General features: G+C 42.6%; 1 protein-coding gene across 4 annotated transcripts; it reads right to left on the minus strand.

Moving 5' to 3' along the window:
* Positions 1-1,253: 1,253 nt before the first annotated feature.
* Positions 1,254-14,477, minus strand: KYAT1 (kynurenine aminotransferase 1). Of its 4 annotated transcripts, none has more exons than XM_087943890.1 (15): positions 14,201-14,477; positions 12,481-12,586; positions 10,897-10,955; positions 10,132-10,282; positions 8,433-8,582; positions 7,770-7,856; positions 7,125-7,253; positions 6,653-6,773; positions 6,433-6,509; positions 5,821-5,910; positions 4,173-4,359; positions 3,996-4,063; positions 2,095-2,181; positions 1,575-1,671; positions 1,254-1,445 (listed from the first exon to the last, which is right to left on the minus strand). In XM_087943890.1, the coding sequence occupies exons 1-14, from the start codon at positions 14,224-14,226 to the stop codon at positions 1,603-1,605; spliced, it is 1,407 nt and encodes a 468-aa protein (XP_087800016.1). In that variant the 5' UTR covers positions 14,227-14,477; the 3' UTR covers positions 1,254-1,445; positions 1,575-1,602. The 4 variants fall into 4 exon arrangements, with proteins under 4 accessions (XP_087800016.1, XP_087800014.1, XP_087800018.1 ...); XM_087943888.1 differs by having other exon boundaries at positions 4,173-4,362; positions 14,201-14,335; XM_087943892.1 differs by lacking the exon at positions 12,481-12,586 and having other exon boundaries at positions 14,201-14,412.
* Positions 14,478-17,371: the final 2,894 nt, after the last annotated feature.

Here is a 17,371-nt window from a genome sequence, read left to right on the forward strand (position 1 = left end):
CCCTCCTTCCTTTCTCCTTTATTCCTTCCTTTCCCCTCTATTTTTTCTTCTTCTTCCTCTTCCTTTCCTTTCCCTTTTCTTTCTCCCTCCCTACTTCTCCCTCATTTTTCTTTTTTTCTTTCTCACACTCTCTCCCAACTTTTCCTTTTTTAAAGAATAGAATAGAATTCTTTTATTGGCCAAGTGTGATTGGATACACAAGGAATTTGTTTTGGTGTAAATACTCTGTGTACATAAAAGAAAAGAGACATTCGTCAAGAGTCAAGAATCATCAGGTACAACACTTAATGATAATGATTTCTTTCTTTTCTTTCTTTCTTTCTTTCTTTCTTTCTTTCTTTCTTTCTTTCTTTCTTCCTTCCTTCTTCCTTCCTTCCTTCCTTCCTTCCTTCCTTCCTTCCCCCCCCTCTCTCCCTCCCTCCCTCCCTCCCTCCTCTTTCTTTCTTTCTTTCTTTCTTTCTTTCTTTCTTCCTTCTTCCTTCCTTCCTTCCTTTCTTTCTTCCCCCCCTCCCCTCCCTCCCTCTCTTTCTTTCTTTCTTTCTTTCTTTCTTTCTTTCTTTCTTTCTTTCTTTCTTTCTTTCTTTCTTTCTCTCCCTCTTCCTCTCTCTCTCTCTTTCTGCTGTCCCAGTAGATTTTAAGGCAGTTTTTCTGTAATTAATCTGCCCATGGTTTCTTTTAAACTCCTTTTAGCTATTTCGGTGTGTGTGTGTGCTCCTTTGTATTCAATAAAAGAAACACTTAAAATAAGAAAAGAACACCGCCCTCCCCCCAATGGTTCTCTTGCTCTTCATTTTGTGAAGCAAAGACTAACCTTGACCTAACTCCAAGTAACATTTCAAAGTTACTTGGGTAGGATATTGAAACCTTAGGTTAAAAAAAATATGTCCGTGCCAAGAGTGTATTGAAGACACCCCTTGGTTCAATGGCCAGGTTCAAGCAACCTCCTGACAGCGCATGGTGCTGTGAACCTGGCTGAAACTACTCGGGTTCATTTGGACCTAGCGCACCACGAAACCGTTGCAAAGTTGTTCATGTAACCGTGAACCGGGGAGCATAACCTCTTCTGTTGATGCATCCAAGCAATGCGTGGTTCATGCTGCCTATTATGGTCTGGCAGACAACCAAATCGATTGTGGGTATGAGAGGGGAGCCCAACGTCCCAAATGGTTGCTCTGTGTGTGAGTTTTACGGTCCCTTCCAACCCTAGAATTTCTACACATCGCTGGCAACAACAAAAACTTTGCAGACAAACGACACAGAGTGCAACTTTAATTCAAATGTGACCACCCTGAGAAAGTAGGAACCCCTGGGAGGTTTTCAGCATGTCCAGGGGTGTGGATATTCTTTGACACCACAACTGCTTCACCACTGGAATGAGTGGCAACACCCTTCCATCATATTGCTGAAATTTCGGGAAGACCAGCTGGCCAGGAGCCTCATAGACCCTGCAGAGCGAGGAGGAATGGAAATCAGTGTCAAACCCTCCGTTGCTGAAGACTTGCCGGCCTTCCTTTGCAAATGGCCCAGGAAGCCAGTCTCCTCGTAGGGCAGGCAGCCAGCACCCCAAAACTTGCCTCTGCTTCTCTCCCCATAGCTGATGCGTCACTGGTTTTGCCTTTCCTGGCTCCACTCCTTTAAGATGTCCCCGGCAGCTTTCAAGGTCGAGTCATCCTAAAAGATTGAAAGGGAAAAAAGATGAGCTTTTTAAAAATAAAATAATTTTTTTTTTATTGAATCATTATTTTTTTAAAAGTGATAAATTAAACACGAAACAAGATTAGGATAGGATAAGGGAAAGGAGAAAGGAAATGGGTGAAAAGGGGAAGGGAAGGTTTTGATCATTTGACCATGGAAATATTGCAACAGTCATTAAGTGTGAGGAATGGTCAGTTGTATGTCACTTTTTTTCCACTGCCCTTGTAACTGGTCGCTAAATGAGTTATTTGCAAGTTGAGGACGACCTGTATAGTACGTGTATATGCATGGTTAAAAATAATCGACAATTCCAAGGAGATCCTTCTTTCTAATCTGCCTTAAAAGCCAGACTTCAAAAGTAACTTTTAAATATCCTTCGCTGGAGCCCGGATACTTCACCTTTGCAAAGCAGAAACGCAGAAAATGGTCAAAATTCTTCTTTTGCGGGGGACTGTAGAAAGCAGAGACAGGAATGGAAGCCAGCCGCTGTAGTGAAAGACATGAAAAAAATCAGCACAAGAAGCAAAATCTCTCTCTCACTCTCTCTCTTTCACCTTCCTGAAAAGTTTAAGAAAAGAGCTGAGAGCCGAATCTATTCCATGTTAAGGTCATTAAAGCATCAGCCACTTTTTCACTGAAAAAGCAGTTTTGGAAGTTCGAACGTCTTCTTGTCCTCTGCTCCTAAAAATCTGAAGTTTACCTTTCTCCAAAAAAAAAAAAAAAAAGGAGAGAAAAACAGGGCAAAACTGGCTGCTTCTCGGTGCCTTTTCCCACCTTTAAAATGCTCCCAGCTCAAGAATAAAGCATTAATAAAGGAACTTTTTTTTTTAATGTTGTAAGATGCCCAGAGTCATGGAAAGGAGGTGGGCAGCAAATAAATTGTGTAAACAAACAAACAAACATTTATTCCAGTTCCTCTGGATGCATATTTTGGAATGGAATTATTGGGGTTGCCAACTTATCATAAAGAAAGACATCAACTAATCGAGGAGAGATCCAATCTAGAACTAAGGAGAAATTTTCTGACAGTGAGAACAGTAAATCAATGGATCCGCTTCCCTCCAGAAGTTGTGGGTGCTCCATCACTGGAGGCTTCCAAGAAAAGAATGGACAGCTGCTTGTCTGGAATGGTAGAGAGTCTCCTGTTGAGCTGGGGGCTGGACTAGAAGACCTCCAAGGTCCCTTCCAACTCTGTTGTTCTGAATTTTGTTCACCTTCTTGGATTGTAAAAGGGCCAACCGGTAAGAGCCTTCAAGGCGAAGCTTTAGAGCCCCAGGAAAGGAGATTTGTTTGTTTGTTTGTTTGTTTGTTTGTTTGTTTGTTTATTTATTTATTTATTTATTTATTTATTTATTTATTTATGTGTTTTATTTATTTGTCAACAGCTTACCAGATAATACATATAAGTATAAATATGAGTATGAATACAGGAAATAGGTACGGATAAATGGGGACAATAGGACAGGGACAGGAGGCACAGTGGTGCGCTTATGCACGCCCCTTACAGACCTCTTAGGAATCGGTATTCTCTCCCTTCCTTCCTTCCTTCCTTCCTTCCTTCCTTCCTTCCTTCCTTCCTTCCTTCCTTCCTTCCTTCCTTCCTTCCTTCCTTCCTTCCTTCCTTCCTTCCTTCCTTCCTTCCTTCCCTTTCCTGTTCTCCTTCCTCCCCTTCCTTCCTTCCTTTATTTTTATTTTATTTATTCATTTGATTTGTCAACGATAAGATAATAGGTATAAGTATAAACATGAGTAAGAATACAGGAAATAGTACGAATAAATGGGGACAATAGGACAGGGACGGGAGGCACAATGGTGCACTTATGCACGCCTTATAGACCTCTTAGGAATCGTATTCTCTCCCTTCCTTCCTTCCTTCCTTCCTTCCTTCCTTCCTTCCTTCCTTCCTTCCTTCCTTCCTTCCTTCCTTCCTTCCTTCCTTCCTTCCTTCCTTCCTTCCTTCCTTCCTTCCTTCCCCTTTCCTGTTCTCCTTCCTCCCCCTTCCTTCCTTCCTTTATTTTTTATTTTATTTATTCATTTGATTTGTCAATCGCTTATAAGATAATAGGTATAAGTATAAACATGAGTAAGAATACAGGAAATAGGTACGAATAAATGGGGACAATAGGACAGGGACAGGAGGCACAATGGTGCACTTATGTATGCCCCTTACAGACCTCTTAGGAATGGGGTGAGGTCAATAGTGGATAGTTTGAGGTTAAAGGAGTGGGGCTCAGGGTTCAAATGAGGGGTCCTTGGTGCTCAGAGAGACCCCGCTTTAGAGCCTCGCATTCTCCACTCACCTTGTTCTCGATCATCCATTTTGCAAAACGAAAATCGTAGGGTTCTTCCGAAGGCGGCAAATCAATTTCTGGAAGAGAAGACAAAGGACGTGGCAACCTCAGCTGGGTCTCTACAGGTATTTGCTCTAAAGTGCCTATCATCCCCAGGACGTTGGGCGTGGCTGGAGGCAAACTCACTAAATGTTGAGAGGTCGGCCATCAGGTAGTAGGCGCCCTCTGGCATGATGGCATTCATGCCCGCCGAGACCAGGCTGTCCGCCAGCAGATCCCGCTTCCGCTGAAGCTCTTTGGGTAGCTGCACAAAATAGCTCTCGGGCTTCCCGAGGCGCCCCAGCTCTTCTTCAAGCCCATAAGCCACGGCCTCCTGCTGAAACAAAGGTGAAAGAGGGAACGATGGAGCAGCAAGCCAGCGTCCGGTGGTGAAAGCAGCAAATTTATTGAACAAGCCATGGGCAGTGGGCTTTTCGGAGCTTGGGAAAGAGGATGGCGAGTGAAACTCAGGGATCTTCGGCCGCCTAGATAATAGACGATAGATAGATAGATAGATAGATAGATAGATAGATAGATAGATAGATAGATGATAAATAGATGATAGATAGATAGATAGATAGATAGATAGATAGATAGATAGATAGATAGATAGATAGATAGATAGATAGATAGATAGATAGATAGATAGATAGATAGATAGATAGATAGATAGATAGATAGATAATAGACAGATATTGACTAGATAATAGATTATAAGAGATAGATAGATAAATAGATATTGAATAGATAAGAGATATTGAATAGTTAATAAATAATAGACAGATATTGACTAGATAATAGACAGATAATAAGATAGATGGATGGATGGATAGATAGATAGATAGATAATAGACAGATATTGACTAGATAATAGATTATAAGAGAGATAGATAGATAAATAGATATTGAATAGATAAGAGATAAGAGATATTGAATAGTTAATAGATAATAGACAGATATTGACTAGATAATAGACAGATAATAAGATGGATGGATGGATGGGTAGATAGATAGATAGATAGATAGATAGATAGATAGATAGATAGATAGATAATAGAAAGATATTGAATAGATCAAGGGTCTTCCAACTTGGCAACTTTAAGACTTGTGGACTTCAACTCCCAGAATTCCTGAGCTAACATGACTGGAGGAGGAATTCTGGGAGTTGAAGTCCACAAGTCTTAAAGTTGTCAAGTTTGAAGACCCCTGGAATAGATCAGATAATAGATAATAGACAGATAATAAATAGGTAGGTAGGTAGATGGATGGATAGATAGATAGATAATACTTTGATAATGGATAAACAACAGCCAACAGATAACAGATAATAGATAACAGACAATGATAATACTTAATAGACAATAGGTTATAGGTTACAGGTAATAAATACATCATACATAAAAAACTGGAGGCAACTTCGGCCGATGATTAGAAGGATGATTGAGAAAACTTTGGCCAGAGGATCTTAGAGCAGGGATCCCCAAAGGGCTCAATACTAATTCCTAAGACTCGATGGTCCAGTCCAAGAGGCTGATAAATGTCTGGGGATCAAAAGGGAGTCCATAAATGATGGATGGATGATTAGGATCAGTTAACCTTTAGGATCTCTGTAGAGCTCCATGTCCGTTCCTAGTCCTGAGTGATCAATTATCTGTGATTTGTTATGGCTTCTGCAACCATCACATGGTGTGAATCTGCTTGGCTTGGTTTTTAGCAGATGGTTTTAGCCCACTGTGCAAACCCCATAAATGGGCTGAGTGGCAGCTGGGTGAACCCGGTGGCCCTGTCCTCTTACCTGAGCCGCTGTGGCACAATGGTAGATTGAATTTTGGTGAACAGTTCTTAGGTGCTTTAAGAGGCGATCGGGCCCAATGGCCCAGCCGACCTGTCGAGAGGAAAGAGGACAGGTAATTATTTCGAATCTTTTTGTGTTTCCTCTTCCCATCCTCAGCTATTCTATTGCTAAGTCAACAGCTAATTCTGCCGTTTAAAAAAATGTCGAAGAGTGTGTACTATGAATGTGTCTTTGGGTGTGTAGATCTTGACTTACAACCGCTTCTTTAGTGAACAGTTACAACGGCACGGAAAACAGTGATTTAGGATTGTTTTCCACACGACCACTGCAGCCTCCCATGGTCACAGGGATCAAAATTCAGAGGCTTGGCTCATATTTACGACTGTTGCTGAGTAAAAGGGGCAAAACTCACTTAGCAGCTGTCTCGCTTAGTGATGGAGATTTGGGGCCCAATTGTGGTCGTACGTCAAGGACTACCTGCAGATCTATATCTTTCTGTATTTAACGGAGAGCAAGTCGCTAAACATCGAGCCGAAAGACCTTCCTGTGCGCAAAACCCAGCCTAAAGAGGCGAAAGCTCAGGTGTGGCTCCTGCCACGCCAGATCCCTCACCTTCCATCCCGTGGCACTGAAGGATTTGCCAGCGCTGCTAATGCTCACCGTCCGCTCCCACATTCCTGGCAAAGTGGCTGTCAAACACAGAGAAAAGAAATGAACATCCCATCTCCCCTTCACCCAGGAAGACTCCGTGTAAAGAATTGGGAATATAGGTGGCAACGTTAGTGGGGAAAGCGCTGAGTTGGGGCATCGGGTCGATTCAGATGGACCTTACCAATCTTCACGTGCTCATTTCCATCGTAAACCAGCCACTCGTAGACTTCGTCGCTGAGGCAGACCACGTCATGCCTCACGCACAGCTCCGCGATGTGCGCCATTTCTACCCGGCTGAAGACCTGCACAGGGCACGAAGGGACAGGCAGTTGGTCCCCTCTGAGATGTAACTGTTCACAACAACCCTGGCAGGTAGGCTGGCCGTGGCCCAGACGCTGCAATAGGGCTCAGCTTCCAGCTTCTCCATTTGATAAAAAGGAAACGGGTAAAGACTCCAGAATTTCTGAGTACTACAACACTGGAGGCTTTTAAGAAGAAATTGGACATCCATTTGTCTGACATGGTGTAAGCCAGGTCTGCACCTTGGGCAGGGGGTTGGACTAGAAGACCTCCAAGGTCCCTTCGAGCCCTAGGATTCTATGATTTAAATATCCCCCGATTGGGCATATTGCAATGGCAGAAAACATCATTACCTTCCCCAAAGGGTTGTTGGGAGAATTCAAAACTAGGACTTTGGTTCGTTTGGTGAACGCTGCTTCCAATTCGGCCGGATCGAGTTGCCAGTCTCGGCTGGATGCCAGCTTTCCACTTTTGGCAACCTTCTGGAGGAGAGAAAATGGACATTGGTGAATGACCTGGTGCCCTTCAGATTCGTTAATTTAATTTAGATCCTTTCAATGAAATAAAAAAACAGGGGAAGGGAGCATTTTATTGCCCAGGATCTGTCACATAAACCCCAGAGGAATTCTGGGAAAAGCCACACAGCTTGAGGCTACGGCATTTTCCCCGAGAACAAAAACAAAGGATGTCTTGCAACCCTGATCTTGGCCTTGTGGTTTAAACCAGAGAGGAATCACAACTGGATGATCTAACTGTACTGTATTGTGACAGAATTTTGCAAGTCTGAAAGTACAAATCTTCCACTGTCTCTTTTACAGCCTGAGAAACTAGGGAGCCTCTTTCTCCACCCATTATAAAGCTGAGGGCTCAGCAGCCTCTTATCTGTTCCCTTGGCAAACTCCCAAGGTCTTTCCCACAGACCATCAATGCCCTTAAATTTGAAACGTGTCCTCCTTCCCTTCCTTGTTTCGATGACCCATTAGTGGGCACTCACTCACCAGCCGTAGGGGTACGAAGACAGGTTTCCCGCCTGCCATTCTGGTCATGGGTTCATAGCAGTCGAAGTACGGCTCGATGATAATCACCTAGAGAAAGGCAAGAGGGGACTTGGCATTTCATGGAATCAAGGACCGGCATGTTATCACACAAATGCACTCTAACACACAGAGATGGCTTTGAGGCTCCCAAGTTCACCCACTTCCAGACACAGCAACACCCACTTTCAAACACCCTAGCAGCCGGGGAATTCTGGGAGTTGATATTCACACAGCCGGAAGGACCCTTCCATTCCCAGAATCCTCAGCAAGGGAATTCTGGGAGTTGAAGTCCGTGCATTCTGGGAAGGGGGATAGCATGGGAGAAGCAATTGCCAACTTGACCAAATGAAACCCAGTAACAGGAGCTAAGATGCCTCATTCAACAGGCAAGCTGTATCTGCTACCCACCATGATTAAAACCCTGGAACCACCACCACCCCACTTCACCGAAGGAGGATGGGTTCCAGGGGTGGGATTCTAACGGTTTGGACCGGTTCTATAGAGCTGGTTGTTATGATTCTGTGCAGTTCGGAGAAGCAGGAAATCGTGCCCCTGGCTGGCCCCGCCCCTCTCCACGCGTCCCTCCCCTTCCCACTCAGTCAGTCCTTATCCCCCGTTAATCACCTCGTCCCCCTCGTCCACCAGGGCCTGGAAGCAGCAAAAGAGCGCTTCGTACGCCCCCACCGTCACCATCACGTTCTTCAGAGGGTCCAGGTCTCGCTGGAGCAACTTCCCAAAAAAACGAGCCAGGATTTCCACCAATCGCGGATGCCCCTGGGGGGGAAAAAAAAAACCCAGATCAGACGCTGTGAAAACATCCTTTTCCTGTTGGGATCAAAAGTGTAAAACCAAAGTCTAGTTTCCAGCAAAGAGACATCTTTGGTAACATCTTTGGGACTGCTGGATGCTACAAATGGCCCTAAATATTTGCCGGAGGCTGAGTGCCCAAAATGAAGTCACATGATCGTGATAGGGGTGTGGGGTATGTGTGACCGTTGGAATTTCAAACCTGGATCACAGGTAGCCCTGCGGAGACCTGTTGTAACTTTGCATCTTCATGAAGAGGCTGGCCGTAATTCGAGGACTACCTGTTGGCAGGGATGGGATTCAAATTTCTTAAACCAGTTCTGTGGGCATGACCTAATTTGTGGGTGTGGCTTGGTGGTCACATGACTGGGTGGGCGTGGCTTGTGTGTAAATATGGTAAATATTTATGTAAATATTGAATTTTTTTATTTAAAAAAAGAGCAACTTTTACCCAAAATCAGGCGCAAGCCAGTAGGCAGATTGAGTTGCTCCCAGAATCACAGATTCACTTAGAGATCTACCATTCTGCAATCTGCTACCTGAGTCTGCACTGAAAAATAGAAGCTTCAGTCCTAAGGAAGGTTCAGTTCTGCATTTAGATTAGCTAGAAAGCAAGAAATCCAACAATTTCCAGCTTTCTAGCTAATTTAAATCTCCCGGCACAGCTGATAGTCAGAACAGCTGATGGTCAGAAAATAAAAGGAAAACTAGCAAGTTACCAAAAAATTAGGTGAATGCAGGCAAGTTGGATGATGCGCATGCCAGGTAAGGAGTGGGTGGGTGGGATGGGAGGGGTAGGGCCGGCCAGTGGTGCGATTTGCCAGTTCTCCGAACTGATGTCAGCTTTGAAATTCAGCTGCCACATTTTTTTTTTAGAGAATTAGAGGAATTGAAATTCTGTGTGTCGTATTAAGAATTTCCAGTGGCACTTAATTGGTTCTTGTGATTTATGAAGTGTAGAAGTGGGAGGAGAGAAGGGAGGAAGGAAGGTGGGTTCTGTGTAACAGTGCACTTTCACTTGGGAAATTGCTTTTGACATGCCAGATCTGTTCCTAATAAATCAATTGGAGAGACGTCTCGGAGTGATTGATATCGTGGATACTTTCTGGATGCTTGACAGTTATTTCCCGAGTGAAAGTTTTTTCACCGGTTACACAGAACCCACCTTCTCTCCTCTCACTTCTACACTTCATAAATCACGAGAACCAATTAACTGCAACTGGAAATTCTTAATACGACACACAGAATAATAACCTTGAACTTTTCAACTCTTCTAACTCTCTAAAAAAACAACGTGGCAGCTGAATTTCAAAGCTGACAACTGGGCAGAATCACAACAACCGGTTCTATGGAACCGGACCGACCAGGTAGAATCCCACTCCTGCCTGTTAGTGTTTTGCAGTTTAAAGTTGGCGAACAAACCACCATGCCTCAACTTTGTTCCAAGCGATTCACAAGAAACAAAAGTTTTTGGCAGTACGCAATGGGTGCGGGAAAAGGCAGGTGTTTCACGTACAAAGGCCTGTGTGTATTGGTGCAGCATGGTGTTTTCTCCGCTGATCGCTTCCACGTAGGCTTTCTTGACGAAATCCGGCGGGGAGAAATTGGGGAAACCTTGGCCCAAATTCACTGCCTTGTGAGTAGCTGCTAGGCGGGAAAATTCCACCCTAAAGAGATAAAAAATCATTTAAAAAAATTGAGATAACTTTGGTCTAATGATGAAGGCGCCAACCAGGCTAGGAAGCCAGAGGTCATGAGTTCGAGTCCCACCTTGGCCATGGAAGCCAACCGGGGGACTTTGGGCCAATCACCAAGAGACTCTGAGTTCTAGTCTTGCCTTAGTCACCAAAGCCAATTGGGGGACTTTGGGCCATCTTCTCTCTCAGCCCAGCCCACCTCACAGGGTTGTTGTTGCAGAGAAAATAGGAGAAGGAAGGTGTGTTGGATTAGGTTCACCGCCTTGGATTATTTATTTTAAAAAGTAACAAAGGCGGGATAGAAAATAAATAAGTAAAATATTAAACCCATGACCGTATACATTAAAATAAATGCTTTTCGTGGAAAACCTTTTTTTTTTAAACAAATAAAAAACGAGAACGAGAAAACGGGGATGGTTTTACATTTTTTGCAAATGTCTTCCAACTCTGACAAATAATTTGGATTTTGTGGCCACCTCAGAGGGTCCCGGGGAGATTCCCGGGGTTCCTTGGCCCACCCTTTTGAAAAAACCTTGGATTCTAACCCATCGCTTTCCCAAAGAAGCAAATTACAAACTGCCTACCAGATATTCTGGTCCAGGCCTTCCAGCCGCCGAGCCTGAATTGCCTTGGCCATTTCTTCCTGGATAAAAAAGAAAGTCATCAATCATGAATGAAACCATACCCTAGGCTGACCAGTCCCGGCTCTTCAGGAAGTCCTTGACTTACGACCGTTCAAAGTTATGACAGTGCTGAAAAAAGTCCTCATACTTAACGATTGTTGCAGCATCCCTGCAGTCACATAATCAACATTTGGGTCTTTGGAGCATGTATTTTAAGATGTTTGCATCCTCCCAGATCTTGTGTGATCTTCCTCATCAAACAAAGGTCTATGGGGAAAGCCGGGTTCCCTTAACAACAGCGTGACTTGCATAACAACTGCAACGACTTGCTTAACAACCTTAATTTTTTTTAAAAAAATGTCAATCTGGCGTGACTTGCTTAACTGCCACCTTGCTTAGCAGCAGAAATTCTGGCCCCAATTGTGGTCGTAAACAGAGGACTGACTGCCTGTAGTTTGTTTTTCCCTTTCTGGCAACTGGAGCTGATCCCTGGAAGCTGAACCAGTGCTGGTAACCCTGAGAAAGGAGACCACTCAGAGGTGCAAGGGAGAGGCCCGCCTGAAAAGTCGGGAAAAAACCTGGAAGGAAATCAGAGCCAAGAAAAATTCCAGAGAGATTCAGCAGAACTTCTGAAGTGTGCAAGCGTTAATTCCTTGTGTTGCACAAGTCCTGTTTTTCCACGCTTCAGTTACCAGGAAATATCTCAGGGTTTTGGGTTGTTTTTTCTTCAGATTGAGGAATGAAAAGAGCCAGCAACCCAGAAGAACACAAACCTGTGTCACACAGAAGACACCCCCAGGCATCCAGAACAACCAGAAGCAGCTCACAAACACTCTATCTTACACACACAGGGGAGAACTTCACAACCTCCTTTGAAAGGGGAGAAAACTTCGGAGAAATTGCATGGCTCTTTCAACACGGCCCCAGTGGAAAGGCAAGCCTGCTCGGTTTCAGCTGCTGATTCTTAATCTTCTTACAACACTTGGGACTTTAGACAAACAATTAAGCAAAAACTGCAACAGACACAGGGTTGTTTTTTCTCTCTCTCTTGCACAATGCCCTCCTCTCTTAACTCTTCCATTTTGCAAATAAATAATAATGTTGTATTAAATGCTGCCCGATTCCAAACAACTGAGCAGAAAGCAGCTTTTTATTTCCTGCTTTCCTCCTCAATTTCTACAGAAAAACTATGAAGAGAAAGCTAGTGCCTCAGACAGGAAGGCTGCATTTCCCCCCCTGATGTGCTAGTTCTCTGTGTGCAGGAAATTACAATGCACCTGTCTGAGTTAAGGTGGCAGGGAGGGAAACATTTTTCCCGGCTGTACCAGCTCTCTGCTTGCATCTGAACCTCATGTTCTAGGCCAGCAGTCTCCAAACGTGGCAACTTTGAGATGTATGAACTTCAACTCCCAGAATTCCCCAGCCGGCTAGGGAATTCTGGGAGTCGAAGCTCACACATCTCAAAGTTGCCAAGTTTGGAGGCTTGTCCTCGAGGCAAAAAAATCCTAGCTACTAAACCATGGGCCGATCAGTTGTGCTTCCTACCTTGGTACGATAGTAGTCAAAGTAAAAACACGGAGTTGTTCTCCACAGACCATGAATCAAAAGCAGGCCACGACAAGGCCAGCTGGCTGTCCAAAGAGCTCTGCACCTTTTCATGAATAAATAAAAGAAAACAAAATAAATGCTTAATGCTCTGCATAGTGAGATCTCCTCCTCTTGAAATGGATTTGGGCCGTTAACAGGAACAAAAAACAAACAAACCCTCATTTGCTTCAACGGTTGAGTTGGGATTCCTCTTTTTGGCCACGATATCCTCCCACAAGACACCTGTGGTTCAACCTTTCTAAGGCCAGGTTGGCACACTAACCAACCATAATTTGCACACCAACCAACCATTGTTAGTTTAACCCTGGTTTCGTAAAGCAAGAAGAAATTACTCTGGAGTTGGGACAAAAATGTGGATGCTCTTGAACTTTGGTGTTGGAGAAAGTCTTCTGTGCATACCAAGGGATCTCAAATGCTCTTTTTTCTTCTTCAAAAGGCAACTGGGCTGTTTTTTTTCTTTGAAGAAGGAGGAGGAGGAGGGGGAGAAGGAGAAGGAGAAGGAGAAGGAGAAGGAGAAGGAGAAGGAGAAGGAGGAGAAGGAGAAGAAGAAGAAGAAGAAGAAGAAGAAGAAGAAGAAGAAGAAGAAGAAGAAGAAGAAGAAGAAGAAGAAGAAGAAGAAGAAGAAGAAGAAGAAGAAGAAGAAGAAGAATTCTCTTCTCACCCAAGAAGCTTCATCAATTGTGATGAAGATGGAAGGACAGGATGTGTGGGGGCAGGATGGAAAGTTAGAGAGGATAATTGGTTTAAAAAGGGGGCCAAAGAGCCCATTTATGTCAACGGAGGGGGAATATACCACCTCTCTCGCCTGTCTACAATACGGTCCTTTCAGCAGTTCCAAGAAGGCTAGAGGTACTAATTAAACCAGGATTTCTCATTCTCAGCCACTTTAAGGCGTGTAGACTTCAACTCCCAGAATCCCCCAGTCTCAGAAGTGTGGAAACCCCCCCCAGAATTCCTCAGGCTGACCTGGGATTTGAAGTCCACACATCTTTATGGCTGATAAGGTTGAGAAACTCTGGTTGGGTCTGTAGCAACTGATTAACATGCTGATTAACCATTATACTTTCTGAGTAGTCTTAAGGTTCTTGATTCATTTCCCTTATCGCTAACCAGCTTGAGATCAGTTACAGATTATCCAGCCTACAAAACAATACCCAAAAAAGGAAAAATAAAGGAAGCTTAGAGTGAAAAACGAGAAAGAATAATAAACAGCTTAAGAGGAAACAATACAATCAAGTGGATCTGAGCTCCAAAAAATCCAGGCAATCTAAAAGCCAGAATTGACAACCCACCAAATTCTTACCTGCCATATCTAGATTATTGCAACTGGCTCTGGAAAGCTTCAACAAAGTCACCAAATTTGCACAACACACTTCCCAGGTAAATTAAACTTAATTATTCCTTCCCGGAGAAGGCTGAAACAGGGTGTGTGTGTGAGAGAGAGAGAGAGGGAAAACCATTGACTTCTGACTCTTTCCATTGTGTTACAAATGCTCTTTTCTGTTAATAGTATATTTGTCGTTTCACAGCCCAACCTTTGAAAAAGGATTATTAATTCAGCCACCATGTGACTACAGAGGTGGAAACCTTGCCCGAAAGCCACAGCTGGCAAGAAGAAATTTAAGCCACACACAAAAAAAGGTCAAAAGACACTTACAATTTTGCTTTCTCACAACACGACATCTACCATCCTTCCTGGTCTGAGCCGAAAAGCAGCTTCTTCCAACAGCTGATTCGTTCCCCTTTTCTAGTGGAGGGATAAAAGAACTGCCAGCCAACCAGAAAAGTCACTGGCTGCATTTAAAAAGAGGCGTGTGTTTGAGACGGCCATGCGCTTCCATTTGGCGCATTAAGCCATGTGAGTGAGTTGCAGCTGGTTGGGTGAATTGCAGGAAGTGTGTGTGTGTGTGTGTGTGTGTGTGCTTTTTTTGTTTGCCCACAAATCAGGGTTTGGTCCGTTTCCAACTGCTGGCCTTTTAATCCAGGTTCTCCTCCGTTGATGAAAGTGGCAGCTGACTATTTTGCAAAATTGCATGCAAATTCTCACATTGTGTATCATCATATATGACCGTCTGACTGATGATGTTACCTAGTTGGGTAAAGAAATGTCTGACTGATGAATGAATGAAAATGAATGTATGATGAGCACTGGTGGTATTACCCTACTTGGGTTATGAAATGTCTGCAAGATAAACACTAAGTTCAGAGACCACAGTCCTCCTCCTCGTCCTCCCTATAAACCCCACTTCCTTTTAGCACTGATGACGTTACCTAGCTGGGTCATGAAACATCTGCAAGAAAACCACCAAGCCCAGACAGCATCAAACACCCCAAAATCCACCTCCTCCTTCTCTTCCTCCTCCTCAGACATCTTATTTCAACCCTGAGCTACACATTTTCTCCTTTATCAGTATATCATCATCCTGTATTGCATTATTGCATACTTAAATGTGTCTGCTGGAAATGGGATTGTAAAGAAGTTCCTTTTTTGTTAATTAAAAAAAAAACAACCTTTCTGTTTTTGCTCTGATGAAATGGCAAAAAATGTCTTTCCGTTCTCCTTCATGAATATTTTAGTTTTTTTTTCTCAGTTGGGTCAAAACTTGGCAATGAAAACAATAACCACTTAGTGATTCACGCTGTAAAAAAAATTACTTTTCTTCGGAATCCAATTCAATGAAAGTCTTCATATTAGGTTGCTATTTAGGGGGCCAATGAAACAAACATCTTTGGGACTAATTAAAATTGCGATATTGTGCATGTTGGGGTATCAGCATGCACCGGTACTTTTCTATTTTTAGAAACCAATTTTGAAAAAAGTGGCTTGATGTCCTGTTTATTGCTTTTTAAAACCAAGCTAAACGGTTGCTTGGATGGAACTGAAGTGAATTTAGTTCTGCAAGCCTAATAATTTATTCTTTATATCATCTAAAGGGTTTAATGAATAATATATTGGAGAATAACCCGTAACATGCAGGAAATATCTATATAAAATAGGAATAACGCAAAGCAAGAGATTGGGTTGACACAGCCAATCACGTAAAATTTGTGTATAATCCTGAGCCACATAAGATGATTTTTAAAAAAAAAACCCACAATGGTTGACAGTTTAAACATTCCAAGGTTTAATTGTAGAAAAAAAATAGAATTGACTAGAGTTGCATTAAAATACTTCAGTCATTTTGTATTATTCTGGTGTGGGGGAGGGAGGGAAACCATAACTGCGTGGCCTATAAAAATATATGAAGTAATTAACGATCCAAGCCAGTTCTGTAGAAATTAATATTTCATGGATCCCATTTTTTTCTCCAGGTTTAACTTACTTTAACCATTGTTATATACTAATTTGTTTTCTGATTGCATAATCACTGTTATTACTTTGCATTATTATTTTTGTTACATAATGTGGTTGACATGTCACCAACAGGTATTACTTCCTTAATAAAACAGGAAAAAGGACTGTTGAGATTAATATTAATTAATATTAATATTAATTAATATTAATTAATATTAATATTAATTAATATTAATTAATATTAATGTCATTAGATGATTTAGTAATATGTTAAAGGGCTGAGCCAGTTCCCTATAAATTACAGGTAGTCCTTCACTTACAACCACAACTGAGGCCAAAATTTCTGTTGTTAAGTGAGACACTTGTTAAGTGAGCTTTGCCCCATTTTACGACCTTCCTTGCCAAAGTTGTTGAGTCACTGCAGTCGATAAATTAGTAACCCGGCCGTTAAAGAGTATGGCCTCCCCATTGACTTTGCTTGTTCAGAAGGTCATAACCCTGTGATATAGCCATGGTCATAAGTATGAACCCGTTGCCAAGCGTCTGAATTTTGATCCCGTGACCAGATAATCAGAGTTGGAAGGGACCTTATAGGTCATCTAGTCCAACCTCCCCCGCCCAAGCAGGAGACCCTACACCATTTCTGACAAATGGCAGTCTAATCTCTTCTTGAAAGTCTCAAGTGACCATGGGGAACGACGCTGCAACGGTCGTTAAGTGTGAAAAGCGGCCGTAGGTCTTTTCTTCAGAGCTGTTGTAATTTGGAACGGTTTCTAAACGAAGGGTTGCAAAGCAAAGGGAGGTGAGAAAAAAAAATCCATCTGAATTCACTGAAGCCCCAATTTTGCCTGCAGAAGATTTTTGATCTTGGCCCCTTGGTCCCTGTGCATATTTATTTATGCATATTTATTTATTTATTTATTTATTTATTTATTTATTTATTTATTTATTTATTTGTTTGTTTATTTGTTTATTTGTTTGTTTACTTGTTTATTTGTTTGTTTACTTGTTTACTTGTTTATTTGGTGTTGTTTATTTGTTTATTTATTTGTTTACTTGTTTATTTGTTTACTTGTTTGTTTGTTTACTTGTTTGTTTTTAATTTATTTGTTTGTTTATTTGTTTACTTGTTTATTTGTTTACTTGTTTGTTTGTTTACTTGTTTATTTGTTTACTTGTTTATTTATTTATTTGTTTGTTTATTTGTTTACTTGTTTATTTGTTTATTTGTTTATTATTTATTTACTTATTTGTTTATTTGTTTGTTTATTATTTATTAATGGGATAGGGTCTCCTGCTTGAGCAAGGGGCTGGACTAGAAGACCTCCAAGGTCCCTTCCAGATCCGCTCTGATCGAGATCCCCCACATTGACAGACCTCAGAGGGAATGACTGGCGCCCTCGCCCAAGATGGCCTCCCCGCCAAGCCTCTGCCCATTCCAAAGATGGCGCCGGCGTCCGCCCCGCCCCCTCCTCGCGACGTCACGCCGCCGGAGCCCCGCCCCCCAGCCGCCAAAATGGCGCCGTCTAGTGG

Source organism: Notechis scutatus, chromosome 15 (genome assembly GCF_049901735.1).
Source record: "Notechis scutatus isolate UNSWTSFEM ecotype Mainland chromosome 15, rNotScu1.2, whole genome shotgun sequence".
Lineage (NCBI taxonomy): Eukaryota > Metazoa > Chordata > Lepidosauria > Squamata > Elapidae > Notechis > Notechis scutatus.

Coding starts and splice junctions, on each gene's coding strand:
- KYAT1 (XM_087943888.1), bottom strand. CDS start 14,226: ATGTCGTGTTGTGAGAAAGCAAAATT. Junction 10,283..10,896: donor GGCCTGGACCAGAATATCTG/GTAGGCAGTTTG, acceptor TTATCTCTTTAG/GGTGGAATTTTCCCGCCTAG. Junction 2,182..3,995: donor AATGGATGATCGAGAACAAG/GTGAGTGGAGAA, acceptor CTTTCACTACAG/CGGCTGGCTTCCATTCCTGT.